The sequence below is a fragment of the Vigna unguiculata genome, chromosome 7, assembly GCF_004118075.2.
Source record: "Vigna unguiculata cultivar IT97K-499-35 chromosome 7, ASM411807v1, whole genome shotgun sequence".
Lineage (NCBI taxonomy): Eukaryota > Viridiplantae > Streptophyta > Magnoliopsida > Fabales > Fabaceae > Vigna > Vigna unguiculata.
Window position 1 is genome coordinate 4,881,139 of NC_040285.1, and position 22,725 is coordinate 4,903,863.

At 28.5% G+C, this 22,725-nt stretch overlaps 2 protein-coding genes across 4 annotated transcripts; one reads left to right on the forward strand and one right to left on the reverse strand.

Moving 5' to 3' along the window:
* The first annotated feature begins 12,932 nt into the window (after positions 1–12,932).
* Positions 12,933–16,480, forward strand: LOC114190235 (cell division cycle 20.2, cofactor of APC complex-like). Its single transcript, XM_028079037.1, has 8 exons — positions 12,933–13,004; positions 13,088–13,186; positions 13,565–13,759; positions 14,594–14,860; positions 14,938–15,040; positions 15,133–15,446; positions 15,599–15,760; positions 16,126–16,480. The coding sequence occupies exons 1-8, from the start codon at positions 12,933–12,935 to the stop codon at positions 16,264–16,266; spliced, it is 1,353 nt and encodes a 450-aa protein (XP_027934838.1). The 3' UTR covers positions 16,267–16,480.
* A 1,516-nt stretch (positions 16,481–17,996) lies between these two features.
* On the reverse strand, positions 17,997–21,904 carry LOC114190239 (superoxide dismutase [Fe], chloroplastic). 3 transcript variants are annotated; one of them, XM_028079044.1, is made up of 9 exons: positions 21,714–21,904; positions 21,606–21,643; positions 20,087–20,161; positions 19,412–19,600; positions 19,163–19,334; positions 18,941–19,062; positions 18,789–18,815; positions 18,654–18,677; positions 17,997–18,565 (listed from the first exon to the last, which is right to left on the reverse strand). In XM_028079044.1, exons 1-9 carry the CDS (start codon positions 21,790–21,792, stop codon positions 18,359–18,361), a joined length of 933 nt encoding a protein of 310 aa, XP_027934845.1. In that variant the 5' UTR covers positions 21,793–21,904; the 3' UTR covers positions 17,997–18,358. The 3 variants fall into 3 exon arrangements, with proteins under 3 accessions (XP_027934845.1, XP_027934846.1, XP_027934847.1); XM_028079045.1 differs by having other exon boundaries at positions 20,087–20,156; positions 21,714–21,896; XM_028079046.1 differs by lacking the exons at positions 21,606–21,643; positions 21,714–21,904 and having other exon boundaries at positions 19,412–19,667; positions 20,087–20,133.
* Between the last annotated feature and the right edge of the window lie 821 nt (positions 21,905–22,725).

Below are 22,725 nucleotides of genomic sequence, written 5' to 3' on the forward strand. Positions count from 1 at the left end.
CTAACACTTTTCCATGTCATACCATCAAAACTTATTGTCATAATTACACCACCTACCCGCATTCATTAATTAACTATTTATTTAATTAATTAAATTTCGCAGATCTTACACTTGAACTGTCCTTGAATACTACATATTATATTAAATCAATTCAATGGAACAAAAGATGGAAAAGAAAAACTAAGAAAATATTGATTAAAAGGGTGTTATTCAGTATGAAAATATTAAATTGTTTAATATTAACATTATTAAATGGTTTTATTACAAATAGGTATCTTGATCCTTCATTATTAATTTTGTAGAATGAAAATAATGTCACACATTTGTATCTAAAGAGGATCTTGAGTTGGTGCAACAATGTGATTGTTACAGTCAATTAGTTGACTCTATTTCCACAAGGTGGATGGGTGCATGGAGGTGAAGGACTAGAAGGTGGAACAAGTCCTTTGGGAAGAACATGAAACTGTTGGCTTTTAATGTCGCTAACAACATTTTTGTGAGCAACTGTACTTCCACAAGGTGGATGGGCGCATGGAGATGAAGGTCCAGAATGATGAGGAGGTCATTTGGGAAGAACATGAAGATATTTGCTTTTAATATTGTTAACAATTTTTTTTTCTCAAAAAATTAAAAAAATTAAAAATAATTAAAATAAAATTAAAAAGAATAAAAAAAACCACAGACTAACACGTGGAACGTCGTTAACGGCGTTAGTCAACTTCGTCCGAAAAGGACCTAATTGAAGCACTTTTTCAAAAGTTGGGATGCAGTTGACACTTTTTTTAAAAGCGGGTACCAGATTGACACACCTCTACTAAAGTGGGTATCATCCGAGTAATTAAACATATCATATATATTTAAAATTGTATGAGCTATTTTCATTTTATAAAATTCTCAATCCAGATTATAAACTATCCTACAACATCCAATAGTCTCGCATCGCTTAGGAATTAAGAACCAAGGCAATTTAAATACTTCTTACTCCTTTCACCCTTTAAGGCACCTTTAAAGAAGGAATTGTACGGAGGTCCATGCTCCAAAGCGGACAATACCTTGAGATCACAATGATTTATCCTAACAATGTTGCCAGACTTGGGATCATAACATTGGCATCTTAGTGGGTGAAAGAAGGAAGGAGTATTTAAACTACCTTTGACGTCAACTCCTAAGCAACGTGAGACTATTGAGCATGGTAGGAACATAAGCCCCACAATAAAAGTCTAAGAATGATTGTTCATCCCCAATGAAGGGCTTACGAGACTGGTGGTTCATCTTAAAATCTCGATATCGACCCCACATTAAGCACCAATTTTCCCTGAGTGATGTAACATCCCTACTTTTAAATAACTATATTATTTATTTTATCCTCATCTTTAAAAATGAGATTTAGAAAAATCTTCTATTTTTAATGTTTCATATTTTATCTAAATGTAGTTTGAACATTAATAATAATAATAAATCAAGTAGCTTTAATAAAATATTATAACTTAGTAATAATGAAAATAAATTATATAAAAAAAGGGAAAGAAAGAAAAGATAGAGAAAAAAATATAACTCTTCATTAATGAAAGAAATCTTATCTTAACACATCATAACATTACATTTAATGCATGCATTCATTACTTGGCACATGCATGACTTGTAAATAGATAAATGAGATGGATGATGATGGAAAGATGAGATAAGATCACATAATGCACACGTATTACATTTAATGCAATTATTACTTTACAAAATTTTGGTTTATAAATAGCTTTCATGTAGGGATGGCAAAAATACTCGTGCCTGCGGATATGCGCCGATAAAATCCGCGACGGATAGTTAATACCCGCGGGTACCCGTTACCTGCAAAAAAATTAAAATTAAAATTTAATTTATATTTTATTAAGTTAAATTTAATTAAAATTAAAATTATCAATATATTTTATTATGTCAAATTTAATTATAATTAAAATTTAATGTAATTTAATTTAATTTTATATTTTATTTTTATAATTTATATTAAAAAATTTATAAAATATAAAATTTTTAAATATTTGCAGGTATCGGGTATCCACGGGTACCCGCGGATTTTAAAAATATCCGCGGATATTTTTTAAGCGGATACCCAGCGTGTAAACGGGCGGGTAACGGGCGGATTTTTTTTTTGCGGGTCGGGTTGTGGGTAGGCACTATCCGTGCCCAACCCGACCCGTTGTCATCCCTAGTTTCATGTAGGGATGGCAACGGGGCGGGGCGAGCACGGGTTTCGCTATCCCATACCCATCCCTGTAAAATAAATTCATCTCCATCCCCATCCCCATACCCAAACCCAACGGGTATTAAACTTTTGACCCATCCCCATCCCCACCGGGGGTAACGGGTATAATCTGGTACTCATACTCATACCCATTTTCTTACTACTTCAATATCAATTTTAATTAATTTTTATAAAATAATAAAAATTTTATGATAAAGGAAACATAATATTATCAAATATTCAATATTAAAATGGTGATTGTTTCTTCGATATCAAATACTTTAAAATAAATTATAATTGTTTACATTTTATATAATAATACCAAATAAAATTTCATGAGAACTAAAACAATTATTAAATTTGCAAATATTAATGAAACATAATTGATAAAATTTAAAAATATTTTTTTAAAAATATAAAAGAAAAACAAATATTCAAATTAAAATATATTTTAAATGTTTGTTTACTTCAATCTTTTAAATTCTAATAAATCTTTTTTTATACACTAATAAAAGTTATAATACATCATTTGATCAAAATGATACAAAGAACATAATTGATATTTTAAATGTTTGTTTACTTCAATCTTTTAAATTATAATAAATATATTTTTTATACACTAATAAAAGTTATAATACATCATTTGATCAAAATGATACAAAGAACAAATAATAATCATAATAAAAGTTTAAAATAAATTATAATTGTTTACATTTTAGATTATAATATCAAATAAAATTTCATGAGAACCAACACATTTATTAAATTTACAAACATTAATGAAACCTAGTTGATAATATTTAAAAATATTTTTAAAAAAATATAAACGAAAAACAAATATTCAAATTAAAATATATTTTAAATGTTTGTTTACTTCAATCTTTTAAATTCTAATGAATCTCTTTTTTATACACTAATAAAAGTTATAATACATCATTTGATCAAAATGATACAAAGAACAAATAATAATCATAATAAAAGTTTAAAATAATATATAATTGTTTAAATTTTAAATTATAATACCAAATAAAGTTTCATGAGAACCAACACATTTATTAAATTTACAAACATTAATGAAACCTAGTTGATAATATTTAAAAATATTTTTTTAAAAATATAAACGAAAAACAAATATGCAAATTAAAATATATTTTAGATGTTTGTTTACTTCAATCTTTTAAATTCTAATGAATCTTTTTTTTATACACTACTAAAAGTTATAATACATCATTTGATCAAAATGATACAAAGAACAAATAATAATCATAATAAAAGTTTAAAATAAATTATAATTATTTACATTTTAGATTATAATACCAAATAAAATTTCATGAGAACCAACACATTTATTAAATTTGCAAACATTAATGAAACCTAGTTGATAAAATTTAAAAATATTTTTAAAAAAATATAAAAGGAAACAAATATTCAAATTAAAATATATTTTAAATGTTTGTTTACTTCAATCTTTTAAATTCTAATGAATCTCTTTTTTATACACTAATAAAATTTATAATACATTACTTAATCAAAATGAAACAAAGAACAAATAATAATCATAATAATAAAATTTTAACATAGATGTTGTATCTTTTGAACTTCAATTAGGTTGGATGGTGATAAAAAAAATATTAATGACAATTACATTAAATTTTTATATTGTAGTAAATAAAAGTTATTTATATAATTATAGTGAAAAAATTACAGTATGATTGATAATGAGTTAAAAAATAAAAAATAATTAAATAAAATATATCGAAATAGTATTTTACATAATGATAATAAACAAGAAATAAAAATATTAAAAAATTAACAAATGTTTACAAACAATTTGAGAGACTATTAAAAGAAATCGCACAAAGAAAAATAAATGTATAATTAAGGGTATGATAAGTTGAAAAATATCTTAGAGATCTAAGAAAACTTGTTAAATATCAACATATATATTCAGTAGTTGAGAAATAACACAAAAAATGTTTTAGTGAAATAAAAAAGTTATTCAAATGAAACAAAAACTAATAATAAGAATAATAAATAAATGATTTTTTTTTATATTACCTAGTAAACGGAATGTTTGTGCTATTAAATACTTAAATTGAGAGTATTAAACATTTTCATGTGAAAGAAAAATATACATTAAATAAAAATATTAAAAAATAATAGAAATATTCAAATGTGAAACATAAAAGTTTTTAATTAACATACATATTTTGAACATAATTACATAAAGATTATGATAAGATGAAAAATATAATTGAAATGCAAATGAGTTTCATGACAAACCAAATAATTAGAATAAATAAAAAATAATATATATATATATATATATAAATATGTGGTTATTTAATTAATTAGGAATATTAATTTAAACGGGGACGGGTAATATGGCGGGGATATGCACATCCCCATACTCATCCCCATACCCAATTGAAAAAGTCGGGGATTCCCCATACCCATACACATACCCAGTCAATGCGGGGATTCTCCGTCAAAACGGGGACGGGTTCGGACAATACCCACGGGGATGGGTTTATTTGCCATCTCTAGTTTTATGTGATAGGAATGTGAAGGAGCGAAGAAAAAGGGAGAAGTCCAGAAGAAAATGAAAAAAGAAATATATAAGGCTTATCTCTTCATAATGAAGAGAATATTTGCATTAAATACACTAGCGTAACACAGGCGCTATCGCGCCTGTGTGTATGTACTTTTTAAATATGCGTGATATTATATTAGTAGGTGATAATATTATAATGTTATTAAGTTAAAAATAAAGAAGAAATATATCAGAACATATAAAAATAAAGTGAAATATATCAGAACAGATAAAAGAATAACCATTGATAAATAAAGAAGAAGAAAAGAAGCATAGACATCCGATTTTATAAAAAAATTTTAAAAATAACGATCAATTTTTAAAAATTTAATAAATTATTATATTTAAAAGGTAAAATCGGTATTTTGAAAAGTGGACACAAAAAGGAGAATCCCCTTTATATATTGTTATAGATGTTACCATAAGTGCACATATGACTTATAAAATAATAAATTTATTGTTATAATTATAAAAATTAAAATAAATAATTCTTACAATTTTTTGTTATAAATATTTATTTTAGTTTGAAAAAATGGTTCGAATTAAAAAGTAATAAAGAAAAATTAATTAAATTAAAAAATTTCAAATAGAAAGTAAGATTGGTAAGATAATTATTTTAATTTAAAAAGTCATTACCGTGGATATTACATATTCAGGGTCGGCTCAAGTGTAAGTGACTCGCTTTAAGCCTCTAACAAAAGAAGACCTCAAAAAATATTTTTTAATACTAATATTTTTGTATTAAATTAATTATAAAATTATGTTTAAGAAAAAAGGCCTCAAAAATTTTTTTAGCACCAATATACCTGTATTAAATTAATTATAAAATTATGTTTATGAAAAAAAAGGTCCTAAAAAAATATTTTACTGCTAAAATAGCTCTATTAAATTAATTATAAGTTTATGTTTGAAAATAAAATTTAATTAAATTATCATTGTCTAATAATTTTTATTGGTATTAAAAATGATAATTAAGGAGTTAAAAAAATTTGGGTTAAATATGTTTTTGGTCCCTTAACTTTAAGTGAATTTTAGAAATTAGTCCGTTTCAAAACTTCAGACCAATTTAGTCATTCATCTTTCAAAATACGTGGATTTAGTCCTTTTAATTAAATTTTGTTAGGTTTATTTGATGTTCTGTACGCATTTCAGGATTGTATTTGAGTTGTTTATATTGTTTGACACATTTTTGTTTTAATTTTAAGTCAAATACTATTATGAAACGCGCTTGAAATGTCAAATAAAATTAACAAAATTTGATTAAAATGACTAAATCCACATATTTTGAAAGATGAAGGACTAATTGGTCCAAATTTTCAAAATGGACTAATTCCAAAATTTACTGAAAGTTAAGGGACAAAAAACATATTTAACCCAAATTTTTTTTAGTAAATTATAATTTTGTGTACGAAAAGGAGAATGATTAGATATATCTATATTCTCTTATAATCAATATGTATTTTATTTTTTTTCTTTTATCTCTCTATGACTTTTCTTGCCTCTCCTTACTTACTTCTCTTCTAAGAGTCTTTTATTAGGGTTTTAGCATATTACATCACTTGAATCTCCTCATTTTGAATCTCATATTGTCCGTGTGTACCAATATTTTCATCCTCATTTCTGATTAATATGTTTTTTCTTTCTATTTGTGATGCTTTTATTTTTATTTTGTTTTGGATTTGTATTAGAATTATAAATTTGTTTCTTCTGCCCTGTTTTGTTTTTTGGTACTTTTCAATTTACGGGTGTCAAGAGTTTTCTTTTTCATATATATTGCCACTTACTATACAAGAACAATAATTTTTTTTGAATTATTTTTATTAATGATTAATCTTAAAATAAACTTTGCAGGTTTGTGAAAAGATTGAGACTTGAGAAGGAAAAAGTGGTTTGAGACTTCAAGATACTACACGTATACCATCAAGTTTACTTCCTTGACAACCAAAATTAGGTTTTATTGTTTTAATTCATTCGTTTTATATGCTTATCTTTAGTAGTATTTTATATATTGTACTTTTTTATTTCATATAAAAATATATAGATATGTCAACTAGAATATTTGAATCAGGCTATTTAGAAATCCAAAAAAAAAAGGAATTGAGACATCAATTGTATCATAAAGGAGGTATGAATAAATTTACAAAAATAGAGAAGAAAAAAAATTAGAAAATAGATGTGACTGCTCTTTGAATGAACAAGATAATAACAATATAGATTTAGGTGAAAACAACAATAGAGAAAGAGAAGTAGTGAGGAGGATGATGTTAACAATTTCTCTTGTCAGTTGTTTCAGCCAAAAGAAATTTCTCAAAGCTAAAGATAATAAAAACTTATTTAAGATAACAATGTCCCAATAAAGATTAAACGGATTAGCCATATTATCGATTGAAAAAGAAATGTTAAATGAAATTAATTATGACAATTTAATAAATAATTTTGCATCAAAAAAATTTTGAAAAATAAATTTTAAATAAAAAACCTCATTGTTTAAGTTTACTTCAGACCTCTTAAATTCTTGAGCCGCCCCTATACATATTATATTAATTTAATTTAACTTATTTTAATTTAACTTAATTTAATTCAATTGAACAAAAGATGAAAAAGAAAAACTAAGGAGTTACTGATTAAAGGGTGTGATTCAATATGGAAATATTAAGTTATTTAATATCCACATTATTAAATTGTTTTATTACAAATAGGTATCTTGATCCTCCCTTGTTGATTTTGGAGAATGAAAACAAAGTCACACATTTGTATCTAAAGAGGATGTTGACTTGGTGCAACAATGTCACTATTATAGAATTAGTTGACTCTATTTCCACAAGGTGGATGGGTGCATGGAGGTGAAGGTCCAGAAGGTGGAACGGGTCCTTTGGGAAGAACATGAAACTGTTGGCTTTTAATGTCGCTAACAACATTTTTGTGGGCAACTGTACCTCCACAAGGTGGATGGGCGCATGGAGATGAAGGTCCAGAATGATGAGGAGGTCCTTTAGGAAGAACATGAAATCCTTTGCTTTTAATGTTGTTAACAACATTTGAAGGTAGACAAGGTGGAGTGCAACCATGTGAAGGTCCAGAAGGTGGAACAGGTCCTTTCGGAAGAACATGAAATCCTTTGCTTTTAATGTTGTTAACAACATTTGAAGGTAGACAAGGTGGAGTGCAACCATGTGAAGGTCCAAAAGGTGGAACAGGTCCTTTCGGAAGAACGTGAAATCTTTTGTTTTTAATGTTGCTAATAAGACGTTGTTGTGCAGAATCTATGACCACATTATTAGTCTCATTCGATTCAAATGTAGCATTTGCTATCACTATATTTGAAACAACAATGAGTAGAAGAAATGGAATTAAGGTAGTGGCCATTTTGGATTTCTAGATGAGAAAATTAGAAGCCCAATTCTAACTTTTATAGCATCTTAAGAGCTATACTCATTTAATATAGAACATTCTTGTATTAATGTAAAGAAACGTTCAAATGTCAGGTACATTGAGACCGCATGTATTTATTTAATATATTATTTATTGATTGTTATTAGTTAGTGTTATATTTATTAGATACATTTATTGCTTCTTATTTTTTATTATTATTATTATTATTATTATTATTATTATTATTATTATTATTACATTTAAAACATACACTTGGAGAGAAGAAACTGATATCTCCCGGGCATTATGAAGACATTCAATTTTTAACATTAGTGTTGTAGTCTTGTCTTCAGTATGTCTAAGATTAGCTAATTTCCCTAATAACGTGAATTAGTAGCTAATGTTTATGACTAATTTAGAAACTAATTTATATTAGAAACTATTTCAGTTATCAATTTATAGACTAATTATAATTTTTTGAATCATTTTAGTTGCAAATAATATTTAGTTTATAAATCGGTAAATATAATGATTACTATAATGACTAATTATTTTAGTTATCAGACACAAATACATGACACAATTTGGAGTATCAATGCATCATAGTTTTTATTTAATAATTAATCTTTAACGTATAAAAGAATATAAAAATCACATTTTTTAAGCTACATTAATAAACTTTGTTAATAATCTATACTTATATTAATCAATTTCGTTTCCTATAAATATATTATATTTTTAAAAATAAAATAACTGATATACTGTTGATAAATAGAGAAAAAGAAAAGAAACATAGATGGTCTTTTTTTAAAAACTTGTAAAAGTAACGATCAATTTTCAAAAATTTAATTAATTATATTTTTAGAGGGTAAAATTGGCATTTTGAAGTGTGGACACAAAATATGAAATTATTTTTATATATTGTTATAGATATTATTTTATATTGTTAATATTATTCTTTTTCATGTAAAGTTACTAAGTTCCTCTCTTTCCAAATTTTCTTAGCTGAGATAGGATACATATGCTATGTTGGGTATATATAGGGATGTCAACGAGGCGGGTAGGATACATGTAGTAGCTCCCTCGTATCCTATCCGCTAGATAAATATCCGTCCCATACATGTACTCATATCTGTTGGATATCCGTTATACAGGTATCTGCCTATTTTTTCATATCCACGGGTACCCGTATGTATTTACAAACTTATTTAAAAAACAAATATTTAATCATAAATTCAAATAAAATAAAATAAAATAAAATACATCATTGTCATAAACTCATTTTATAAAAATAAATATAAAATGATGTTAAAGACAATGAAAATTCTTTAATTAGTGCTCTGATCAATAAACTAACTTTCCCTTATTGATTCCTGAAAAATAAACAAAATAAACAAATAATAAACCTCAACTGCTACGTGCTAAGTATTCTTATATATTCCATCCTTTGACAACAAACATATCTACCATAAACTTCACTGTCTATATAGGGCTTCATATATATGACAAAATTTCAAAGAAAGAAAATAGAAGAATGTCAAGGGGTATACTTGGAAAAAGACAACGTACCAATATTTAAAGCGAGAAGAATGAAGACAGAAGACAAGATGTGCAACTTAGAAAAAATTAAGTCAGAATATTTTTACTTATATATATATATATATATATATATATATATATGAGAGTATTTTTGTGAATTAAAGTTTAGCGGGTAAGAGTATCCACGGGTACAAATACTATGATATTTGTACCCGTCCCATTAACATGCGGGTATCAAAAATACCCATATCCGCGGGTAGTGAGTACCCATTTCATACCCGTTGCAAGTTTTATCCACGAATACCACATGTACGGATTTTTTTGACATCCTAAATACATATAAGGATGGCAACGGGGCGGGGCGGGTACGGGTATCATGATCCCATCCCCATTCCCATAATAAAAATTCATCCCCATCCCCATCCCCAAACCCAACGGGTATACAACTTTTGACCCATCCCCATCCCCACCGGGTAACGGGTATTTTCTTATACCCATACCCATACCCATTTTTTTGTTGTTCCATATATCAATTAAATATTTTTTATAAAAAAAATTTAAAAATCACACCAACGGAATCATGATACTATCAAAATATTCAATATTAAAATAACATACTCTTTTTGATTTTCATGATGTCAAATATTAAGAAAAATATTATAATAGTATAAATCTCAAATTAAAGTATCAAATAACAACTAAATAAAATTCAAATAATTATATAAAAGCTAAAAAATTACACATTACTAAAATTTTATAATAACCAAAATATTTATTAATTTTACAAATGATCAGTGGTTTCATTTGCATTCGTTCCACCTACACATAGAAAAAAAATGAAAAATTAGATATGATATAATAATTGAAATTGAAAATTTTAATTACTAGAATATAATGTACCTTCTTCATCAGATTCATTTTCACTCATGAGAACATCTTTTCCTTTTAATTTTTTAACACCTACAAACACCAAATGTAGAATATTAGATGAGAATTCACAAAAAATACTAACAAAAAATATTAATAAATTTGAGTAACTTACCTAGATGGTTTGAGTTCCATATCCAACTTCTTGTACACATCAAAGCCTCTATAGTAATATGATGAAGTCGACTACGGTGAGAAGTTAATATCTGACCACCAGTACTAAAAGCAGATTCAGAAGCTACAGTTGTTATTGGAATAGCTAAAACATCCCTTGCAATTGCTTGAAGGGTTGGAAACTTTAACCCATTTGTTTTCCACCATGATAGGATATCAAATTCTTGTGTAACCGGCAAATTATCTTCTTCCAAGTAATAATCCAACTCTGTTTTCATAACTGTAGTTCTAGATTTTTTCTTTTTTGTCATAAACTCTAAAAATTCATTCGCATCATTATCAACATCCTTTCCCAACTCCAATGATGTAGCTCTATAAGAAGAAGTTTCATTCTTTTTTGATTGATATTCCAAAACCAAATCATAGCACATTTGACGAATCCTACTAAGTTTCAGATCAAAATCATTACCATACAATTTATAAAAATAATATTCTAACATGTCCATCTTGTACCTTGGATCTAAAACTGAAGCAATTGCCAATATGTTATATAACAAAAAACAAAGAGAATGAGAAATATGTTATATATATATATATATATATATATATATATATATATATATATATATATATATATATATATATATATATATATATATATATTATTATATTATATTATATTATATATTATATTACTATGTATATATATATTATATGTGTGGATATCTTATGTTTATATATATATATATAATTATTTATATATATTATATTATATTATATATTATATTATTATTACTATGTATATATATTATATGTGTGGATATCTTATGTTTATATATATATATATATATATATATATATATATATATATATATATTTTATAGATATATATTTATTTTAAGTATATATTATATTATATTATATAATAATATAAATATAATAATATATATTATATTATTATGTATATATATTATATGTATATGCGTAGATATTTTATGCTTTTATATATATATATATATATATATATATTTCTTTTAAATTTTTATAAATTTGTAATGTTATAAATTTGTTTATAAAAGATCTCACTAGTTAAATGATTAATTTGTTTTATACGTATATATTATATATATTATATTATATTATTATGTATATATATTATATGTATATTATATTATATTATATTATATTATATTACATGTATATGTGTAAATATATATATATATATATATATATATATATATATATATATAAAAGTATATTTTATTTATATGTATATATACTATATTATATTATATTATATTATATTATATTATATTTTATGTGTAAATATATTTTTTATTTATATATATTTTTTAGATTATTTAATAAATTATAAATAGTTTAGTAATTTAAGCGGGGACGGGTATTTGGGCGGGTATATATATATCCCCATCCCCATCCCCATCCCCAGTTGAAAATTTCGGGTATTACCCATACCCATACCCATACCCAGTCAAAGCGGGGATTCCCCGTCAAAACGGGGACGGGTTCGGGTGATACCCACGGACACGGGTTTATTTGCCATCTCTAGATACATATGGGATCAAATTAGTATTTATATAAGTTAATTAAAAGTGAAGTAAAACACATAGAACAAATTTTTAGAAAGAAAACAAATTGAGAAAGTAACATTTAAAAAAGTAAAAGCATTAAATGTATTATTTAATACATGAAAATAAATTCATTAAATGTATTATATTTATAAACAATGAATAACAATTAATTGTATTAAATATGTTATTAAAAAATTAGGACTTGGAAGATGTACAAACCTCAAGATAGAGATGAGATATCTAATTATACAAAATTTATTAAAATGTTTTCAGAATAAACATTTAAAAGAAGAGTCTTCCAGAATGAGGACCCGACCCTACTCTGCACAAACGGGTTGGTGCTAACCTCAAAAGGCCACTATGACCCGACCCGACCCCATTGGTTATTTATTTGAGTGGAAAGTTATAACAGTTAGAAACATAATATTTGAATGGCAACTGTATTTGGCGGGTGAAGAAAGAGGAATCACCATTTTCATTTCCTCCATTATCACTCACCATCGTCTTTTTCTTCTCAGAAGCAATAATAATAATAATAATAAATAATAAACAATAAATGTGGAATCTTGAACATGATTGGTACTCTCCCAAGAGTCTTCTCAGCACTCCTACCCATTATGATTTTCCAGTAAATTATTCATCATCACTCAATCTCACTTTCAATCTTGCAATTTTTTCATTTGTTTATTTATTGTTGTTTTTTTTTTCTAGGGTGATCGCTTCATTCCCAACAGGAGTTTGATGGATCTTGATCAAGCCCAGAGTTTGCTCACAAACAGGACCAAAAAAATTCAGAACAAAAAGTTCAATGTATCATTCCTCCTTTTCACACACTTTAGGTGTTTGTTTCTGTGACTGTTATTTTTTTTTTTTTCATGCTTTTTGAATTTTGATGGTTGGGATTGTACCCTTCTTCACTGTGATTCGAAGAGTTCTTCTTCGTTTCTAAAGTCGTCAACTTTTTTCTCACAACTCAAAGAAAGCCATTCTTGTTGAAGTTCTTGAATGTGTATTTACTTTTTCCATGGTTGGCTGTGTTTTACCACTACAAAGTACTTTTTTTTTCTTGCCTCTGGATTATTCGGTGCATCAGATTTTGAACGTTTTTATATTTTATTTCCATTGCTGAAGTTATCTTCTTAGAGAAGTCTTTATATTGTGTGTGTGTGTGTGTATTTTTCTCTATAGGATGTGTACAGACAGATAGTGGATGAGAAACTAAGTTTGGATTCAGAAGGAAAGCCATTTAAGATGTTGGTTTTTAGGGGAAGTCCAAAATCAAGCAGAAAATCCATTCGTTATATCGATGAGATGCGAGAGGAAGAAGCAGCATCATTGCAGAACAAGAGTAATCAACATCACAGTTCCAGAAGATTGCCTAAGGTTTTGTTCATATCAGTGTGTGTTTTTCTAGTTTTTTTTTTTTTTGTTAATAATAATGTTTCCATTTTATATTCTATTTTTAGATAGAGTGATCAGTTTAATTTGTTCGAACATTTATTTGTCGTTGAGTGATAGAATTTATATCTGTCTAAGCAAAATACACCTTTATTTGCCTTTGGTGTGACCTTGCTCTAAATGTTCTTCAGTAGTAACCCTAAACCATATCAACACAAATGCTTTACATTTGTGATTGTCGGCCAAAGCAATTCCTATGTTGCTGTTGACAAATTACGAAGTTTAGCCAATATGGGGTTGAATGTGATGTTTTCCTATTTATCCGATTGAAAAGAACAACTGAACACAATCAAATTAATACAACAATTTTGCAAAACTATGAAACTCGTGTCACTGTAAGAACATTCATGTATAGGAGTAGAGCAGAGCAATCATAACAATCTAATATGTCATAGATATATTAGATCATAGATCATAAATGTAGATAAAGACATCACAGAAGTTGTTAAAAGAAAGCTAATTTGATGTCTTGTGATTCTAGTTTTCTTGTTGTCTTTTGTTTGAGATGATTTAATGTCTGTGAGGGACCCAATTGGTATTATTATCATATTTCCAATAAATCCTAATGTAACTAAGTTTAATAGACTTGTAATGATAAGAGCAAAAACTGCTGATAGCAAACTAATACATAAAATGAAAAGGGAGAAAATTTTATAACTGGTAGTTAACTTGTGTATTTTCCTCTATATGATCCAACATTCAAAGCCATGATCTTATGCTGTACTCTGATTGGATGAATGGAAATAACTACACTTGCAGGGAGAATCAAGGATATTGGATGCACCAAATATTAGAAATGATTACTACGCAAACATCATGGATTGGGGGAAAAACAACATTCTTGCTGTTGCTTTAGGCTCAAACATGTACCTTTGGAATTCAGACAATAGTAATGTAACAAAGTTGTTTAATGCCTCTGGCAACGATTTTCCTACAAGTGTTTCCTGGTCAGAGGATACCAAATACTTGGCAATAGGATTCAAGAGCTCAAAACTTGAACTCTGGGATGCAGAATCTTCCAAACCAGTATGCTTCTCTAAGATAAACAAGTAGTTAGTTATACAATACAACTGTGTGTACATAACTCAGCTTTTAACTTTCAGATAAGGATCCTTGAAGGTCATGGTGAAAGGATAGCAACCATTGCGTGGAATGGTCATATTTTAACTTCAGGAAGCCATGACAAGTACATAATAAACCATGATGGTAATCAGTTATTCCTTATAACCCTTTTCAGATTATTGAGTGTATAGCAAGATAGTGATGAAATGAGAGACTTTTGACCCTCTTGTAAGCAGTTAGAGCAAGAACAAATGTGATGTCCCGGGTAAAAGCACACAGAGCAGAAGTTTGTGGTCTTAAATGGTCAAGGGGCAACATGTTGGCAAGTGGTGGAAATGAAAATCATATTTATGTATGGGAGTTGGCCAAAATGAGTTCATCCAATTTCTTGCACTGTTTTAAGGATCATTGTGCTGCAGTCAAGGCACTTGCCTGGTGTCCTTATGATTCAGGTGTGCTTGCCTCTGGAGGTGGCACTGAAGATAGGTGTATCAAGTTATGGAATGTGAAACATGGAACCTGCATTTGCAGCATAGATACAAAAGCTCAGGCAAGACAGTTATTTGTTATCATGTTGCATTAGTTGTTAAGTATCAAGCATTGTCATTAGCCAAAAAGAATAAATCATCATTTCTCTTATTTGGACTGATGCATCAAACTTTTTCTAGCTGAATGATACATGCATGCAATTATTTCACGCAGGTTTGCGGATTAGAATGGAATAGACATCACAAGGAGGTATTAAGTGGTCATGGATTCAGCACAAGTGCACATCACAACCAACTTTGTTTGTGGAGATATCCATCTATGACTAAAGTGGGAGCCTTGGAACGTCACACTTCTAGAGTACTTGATCTATGTCAGGTATGCTGCAAGTCATAATATAAAACTATAATCACTGAGTCCAGATTCTTTGTTGAATTTTTTAGTGTTATCTTCTGCTAAGCATTAAAAACATAATGACATGACATTGGTATGTTAAAATTCTTTTTAGTATATTTTAAAATATCAAATTAAATGTCCATCAATTAATTTTGAAGACACAACATAAAAATAACACAGAAAAATCTAGCAGATAATCCAAATTCTGCGGTGTGAATTTTTCAGGCTTATAAGATTTTCATAGGGAACAGAGATTGAGAATGAAGAACAGAATGAGGAGTTGCGCCATTAAGCCACAATATGACATGCAATTAGCTAACAATAAGAATTTAATCTTTGTTTTGCAGAGTCCAGATGGTTTAACAGTGGTGTCAGCTGGAGCAGATGAAACTCTTCGATTTTGGAATGTATTTGGACCACCTGTAAGTAATAACTATGAGACAGATCTGGATAACCTTTTGTCTCTCAAGGTGTCTCCAATAAGGTGATGGAAACAGAGACAATTTTCTTCGTTCATGGTTATGTTTTTGTGTAAATAGTAACGTTGACAGTGGTCTTAATACATTAGCAATGTTTTTAATTTAACATTACTGAGAGAAAGAGAAGTATATAATACTAGTAGCAGAACATTGAAAACTCTTGTATTTGTAATGACAAATGAATGAGGAAATCCTCAAAGTAGCTTATCGTGTTGTTGTTTTATTAGTGATACACCTATTTACGAAAAATGTATGCGATATTAAATGTATAATTTAGTTGATGATATACAATACTGCTTTAGGAATTATATATATGTATAATAGTAAAATAAAATAAATAATTATTCAAATATTTCGTTTTAAAAGAAGAAAATTACAATTATAACTACAATGAAAAATATAGAAAGAACAATACAATATTTATCTAAAAATGGTATACTATAAAAAATGAAAAAAAAATGAAATATTTGAAAAAATACAAAGATAGATAATAATGGTTAATTAGCCCTACGTAAAAGTAATAGTGATCATAATAACAAATAAATTGAAAAACGAAGATACGGGCCATGGTCCTTATCCTCTACATCTGGTACTAGGAGTGGAAAGGATTTTTCTTCTTGCGACTCCACAATTTTAACTGCACCTCCATAATTTTCAATATCATTTGTAGTGGTGACTTTCGAATTACTTGTTCCAAAAATCTTCTGGAACATAATTTTCAGAACAGAATTTTTGGATCACATTTTATGTAACACACTTTTCAGAATATATATGATATCTTCCAAAACGAGATTTTCAGAACTGAATTTCCAAAACACGCTTTTTTGGAACATAAAAGATGTGTTCTGGAATGAGCTTTTTGAAACATAATTTTTAAAATCAGCTTTCAGAAACATATATGATACCTGAATGAGCTTTAAAGAACAAACTTCTCTTCTTCCTCCTCTCAAAGACTGCAACAACAATGGAGAACAATAGTGTAGTTGGAGGAGGCAACGATAGCAGCAATGGAGAAATGGGTAGAAGCAGTAACAGAGGTGGCATGGTGCAAATAGTACCTTTTGTCTTTTTATTACTACAATGGGGGTGCAAATAGTAATAGAGGGAGGTAGTAATAATGGGAGCGCTAATAGTAATTATACGGAGGTAGTAATAATGGGGGTTTAGGAAGAAAAAAAAAAGGGAAAATTAGACAGGTGAACACGCGCGGCATAGACCTAAATAAATGTTTAGACTTATATAAAATATCATTTGCTAAAAATGTCAGTCTCTGATAATTTTAAGCGAATATAAATAATAACTTTAAGTATCAATACATTATATGAAATTTGTTATAATGTATTAAAAATTATATATTTATGCATCTTTCTTTATTGAGCATCGCGATATACATATATATAGTCAAACCTAAAAGATTGTTAAAAAATTAAATTATATATTTTTTCAAATAATGTTATGAGTTTTTTAATATTTCATTTTATATATATATATATATATATATATATATATATATATATATATATAAACTAAACAAATTATGCCATTTTATAATAAAAAATTACAATATAAATCTATTATTTTGTTTCAATGGTTATAAGTAAAATTATTTGTTCATTAATTAATTAACTCCAAACATATAATATCACTTTTTATTAACGTGAAAATGTTTAAATATTTCAAACACAAGTTTTCCATTAATTTTGCATATTTATTTAAAAAAATACACGTTGAGATTGCAATGAAACATGTCAACAGATGAACATCATTTGACTGCAAGGCAAAAAGAGGTGGCAATGGAATACAGCAGGCTTCACTGATACCTAAGCCAAAGCTCAACTAAGTAAGATTTGTTTCCCCTTTCGGAAAGAAACTTAGTGTTTTTTTTTTTTCTCTAACAACATCAAAGTCTAATTGGTTCTTGCAAGACAATGCATAAATTAAGCCTCAAAGCCTTCAACACATGTTGTATAAACTATGTATGAAGCACTAAATTACAACATTTATCATAGAACAAAATTTGCAGCTTGAAGTGATTGAGCCTCTATACCACATCCAGCTAGAGCAAAGAATACACACTTCTAAACTCCATATGAAAAATATTTTACTCATCTGCACCCAAGTCAGCATCACTATCAGGATAAACCTCAGGAATACTTTCACTGCTCCTTGGTTTCTGTTCTCTTTTATTCCTCTCAGCCTCTTTCTCCCGCTCCACAATTCGAGCCTTAGCTTGTTCAAGTCTTGAGCTGACAGAATCCCAAGATACAAGCTTATCCATGAACACTGATATATAATCAGGGCGCTGGTTCTACAAAGATAACAAAGCAGTCAAAGACTACTGAGAAGAATTATCAGAGATAGTAATCACAGTGTAATTCTCTGAACTCAAATCTCACCTGAAAATCAATGTAGTAAGCATGCTGAATAAAAGTGAAATATTATCACAAAGTCAGCAAACTTTTTACCAAAGAAATGAAATGATAGTTTTAATGTACTAAATTCCAGTAAAACAAAGTAAACTAGATTAGTACCTCCCAGACATCAATGGTAAGGAGTGGCTGCAAGAAATAAAACATTGAATCTTGTCAGACATTTTAACCATGATGCTGAGACCTTACCTTAGCATTCATGTTTTAAAGTATAAAATGAATTTTGGATGTTATAGGTAATCCTTATAACTTACATGATAGTAGTTCCAAACAAGAGGGTTCACAGCATTGGGAGTCTTTACCACAACCAGTTTCTTGTCCTCGTCAGATGGAAGAGGATTCACAGCATTTCCCACGTCAATTTTGCTTTCTTTATCTATATATGAAAGGGAAAAGAAGGGTATGAAAAGGAAAATTATCAGATATACCAAGAAAATTAAAAATGAATGCCAGAAATCAGAAGGGTATTTACTCACAGGCAAGCCATGCCCATCCTGAACCAAATTGTGTTGAAGCAGCAGTCTTGAACTCGTCAAGGAAATTTTCAAATGAACCAAAGTCTCTTTTAATCAGCTTTAGAAGATCCCCAGATGGCTTTCCACCACCGCCGGGTTTCATCGACTCCCAGAAGAAGTCATGGTTCCATGCCTGCAAAAAGTTGAACATGATTGCTATGCAATGGTTTAGAAAAATAGACAAGAATTTATGATTACAAGAATGCATGCCTGTGCTGCATTGTTGAAAGCCGGAAGAAAGTCACCCTTATTATACGAAATAACTACAACATTCTCCAGTGACTTCTCTTCTAGATCCGTTCCATCGATTTGCCTGTTCAGATTATCTACATAAGTCCTGTGATGTTTCCCCCAGTGATATTCGAGTGTCTCCTGACTCATAATAGGCTCCAAAGCATTCTGAGAGTTTTCATTGTGACAGTATTCGTAAAAACATGTAATATCAGTTCAGCATAAACTTAAGAATCTGCACAAGTACAAGACATATGGTAGGTCATTGCAAAAACTACATGAAACTCTTGTGGTACTGTTCAATCAGTTCAGTGTAACTGATGTGCTGCACAGAAAGAAACTAAATGGCTAGTTATAATAAACTGAAGTCTGTCCAATAGAGTGATGGTGATTATAATGATTCAAGTCCATGCGATATTAACTTCAAGAAAAAGATGAAGCCAGAACAAATCTAATTTTATGGCAATTGCTATGTTTCATTTGAAGCACTGTTCCCTTTAAAAGTTTGCCAGCTTGAAGGAAGAGCTTGTCAATCATAAACCATACACCAAAATCTCATTTCCAAGGTGAATTTCAAGTCCTCTTGCAATTGGGTCCAACACAGTTAATTCTAATAAGTAATAAATGGAGTAATGAACAAACTTTGGATCTTACCAGTGGATATGGTGGTGGCTTCAGCTCAAACTTTGCAGTGATTTTAATACGTCCAGCTTTCCTTATACATCTACTCTGCAGCATTGAACATATTTTCATAAAATTAAAGGCCAATAAAACAATATTCATTTTACATTTTGTTTCTTTAAGGAGATGAAAGAGTGAGAGGTTAAATAGGCAAATTTTTAAACAGGACATGCTTTTCCAGTCAGAAAATTTAAGTGAAAAGTCCAACATGATCAGACAAACACCCCAAATCATAAAATGTAGTAGTAATCCATAAAGAGGTTGTATTTGCCATAAAGTTTGAGCATTTATTGCTGAATTGAAGGTCGGTTTCTGTTTACCTATTTCATTCACTTCCTTTCCATAACTCGGTTTTCTAATAGATCAATTTACACATTTCAGACGATTTTGCCTCAATAGGCCTGGAAGTTTTCACTTTATTTATAGACTCTTTCTGGTCTCTAGATTTGAAGTGTTCTTCTCACAACATAATAAAAATATGACACAAAAGGATACTAAGCAACAGGTGATAAAAGATTTGAGTTTCGCATAAACAGATTTATACAAGGGATTCCAGAGACCCGGTAAACCACACTTAGTGACAGTAAGAAACCAACATCCAGCATCAGACATTTCACATTTTCCTACATTCGAAGATTGAAATGAATATGTATTTAAGAATGTTTGAGAGCTCCTAATATACATTCTGCAATACAACGATTAACAAATCCTATTACCACTGGGAAAAAAGCCCAAAATCCTCTTTCAAATGCTAAAACTAAATATATTATGCAGTACAGGTTTAAGAAACTAAGAGAATGTCATTGTAATGAACATGTTCTTCCTAGTTCCTAAAGCATCCCACAGTACAATAAATATATATATATATATATAGGAGAAATAACACACTCTCCGTCACACTCGTAATTTTATAGTTTTCAATAAATTTTAATCAATAGCAGAATGTATAAAGTGTTGTACATCTTGAGTATTCCAAAATTTTGAATATTCCAAAAGGCAACAAACACTATATTGCTTAGTATTCTCACTTTATATACAAGACTCTCCACATACTTTCAAAGTGGATAATAAACATACGGATTCCATTGGTAAATACAGCAAGCAACGGCAAAAGACACATGATAATAAAAAATCAACCACTACTATTCTTTTTCTATTAAAAAAAAAAACAGATAAATAAGTGTTTGATCCTTCGAGAATTTAAAATTTTGAGTTCTAGTCCCTCTGAAATTTTTTGTCAATTTTCAATCCATTTTTATTGCTCATAATCAGTACCACCAGACAAAAATGGGAACAAAAGGCTAAACTTTAAATAACCATGAGCAATAAAAATATGAGGAACTGAAGATAGGGAACAAGTTCTAGAGAACTAAAAGTAAAAATCTGAACTGAATGGGAAAACAAAAACTTATTTATCACAAAAAAAAAAAAATCTTGAAATGGTAGAATTGTGTGTTGGAAATGGAAATGGGGGACTGGTTCGAAAGCAAACCTCTTTCTTCGACAATTTGAAGGTACCCAGAGAGAACCCTGCTAGTCAAAGGAGAAACCCATGTCAGAGAGAAAGAGGAGAGAGAGAGAAGAGAGAGATAGGTGGAACCTTGAGTTTGGCGAGGAAGAAAAGCCGAAGATGATAAAAGAGTAGAACCAGCAGTGGAAGGGGAGGAAAGGCAATTCATCTCTTCTGCTTCTCACTGGAATGTTTCAAAATATTTTGACTCTCCTAATCTTCTTGTCTGTAACACCACTATACAGTATAAGACCAGACACTATGGAATTCAAAACATGGTACAAACCTCGTTTCTACTTTTCTTATACCTCAGTTTTACCTCCTTATTCAAAATCACTTTTCTACATAGTTATCAATATTTCATTTTTTTTTTTTTACTTTAATCTCACGCTGAAGCTTTGTTTTCACTGTTTTCACTGGATATTCTTCTAAAGAAAAGAGATAAGGAGGGTAAAATAAAAAGAGAAATATAATAGAAAAAATTATAGGTTTATGATTTCATGTTTCTGAAATTTAAATAATTCTGATTTTGGTATTTAAATTAAGGGATTAAAAGGAATTTTGTATTTCTTAATATAATTTATCTTTTTAAGGAAATTATTTCTCTTTCATTTCAATTCAAATTGTGAGAAAAGAATTTTTATTGAATCAGACCTTACCCTTTCTTAAATATTTAATCTTTTTATCTTTTCTATTTTTTATCACTTTATTTTTACCCAAACAAAGGATAAGTATAATTAGAAATAGAAAGGAAAATATTATACAATAAGAAGTAAAATTATATTATATATATTACTTAAGTTGCAACTATAAATTGTAAAAACATACGCCATTGTTAAAAAATTGGTTATTATAGTTGATACTGAGGAACGGATGAATTGGCTTAAAATAATAATGAAATTATTTGCGTGGCTATTCCCTCAGGGGATTGTGAATTTGTTTCATCATAAATTTACTTATTTATCTCTCTAAACATTAGATAATGAATCTTGTTAGATTTTAACATTAAGATCAAACTTCCAAAGACTGGTTTGTTTTTATTTCTCCGCCAATTATGTATTACACTGTTTGTTACGTGTTAACTTTGCATCTTTGAACAAGT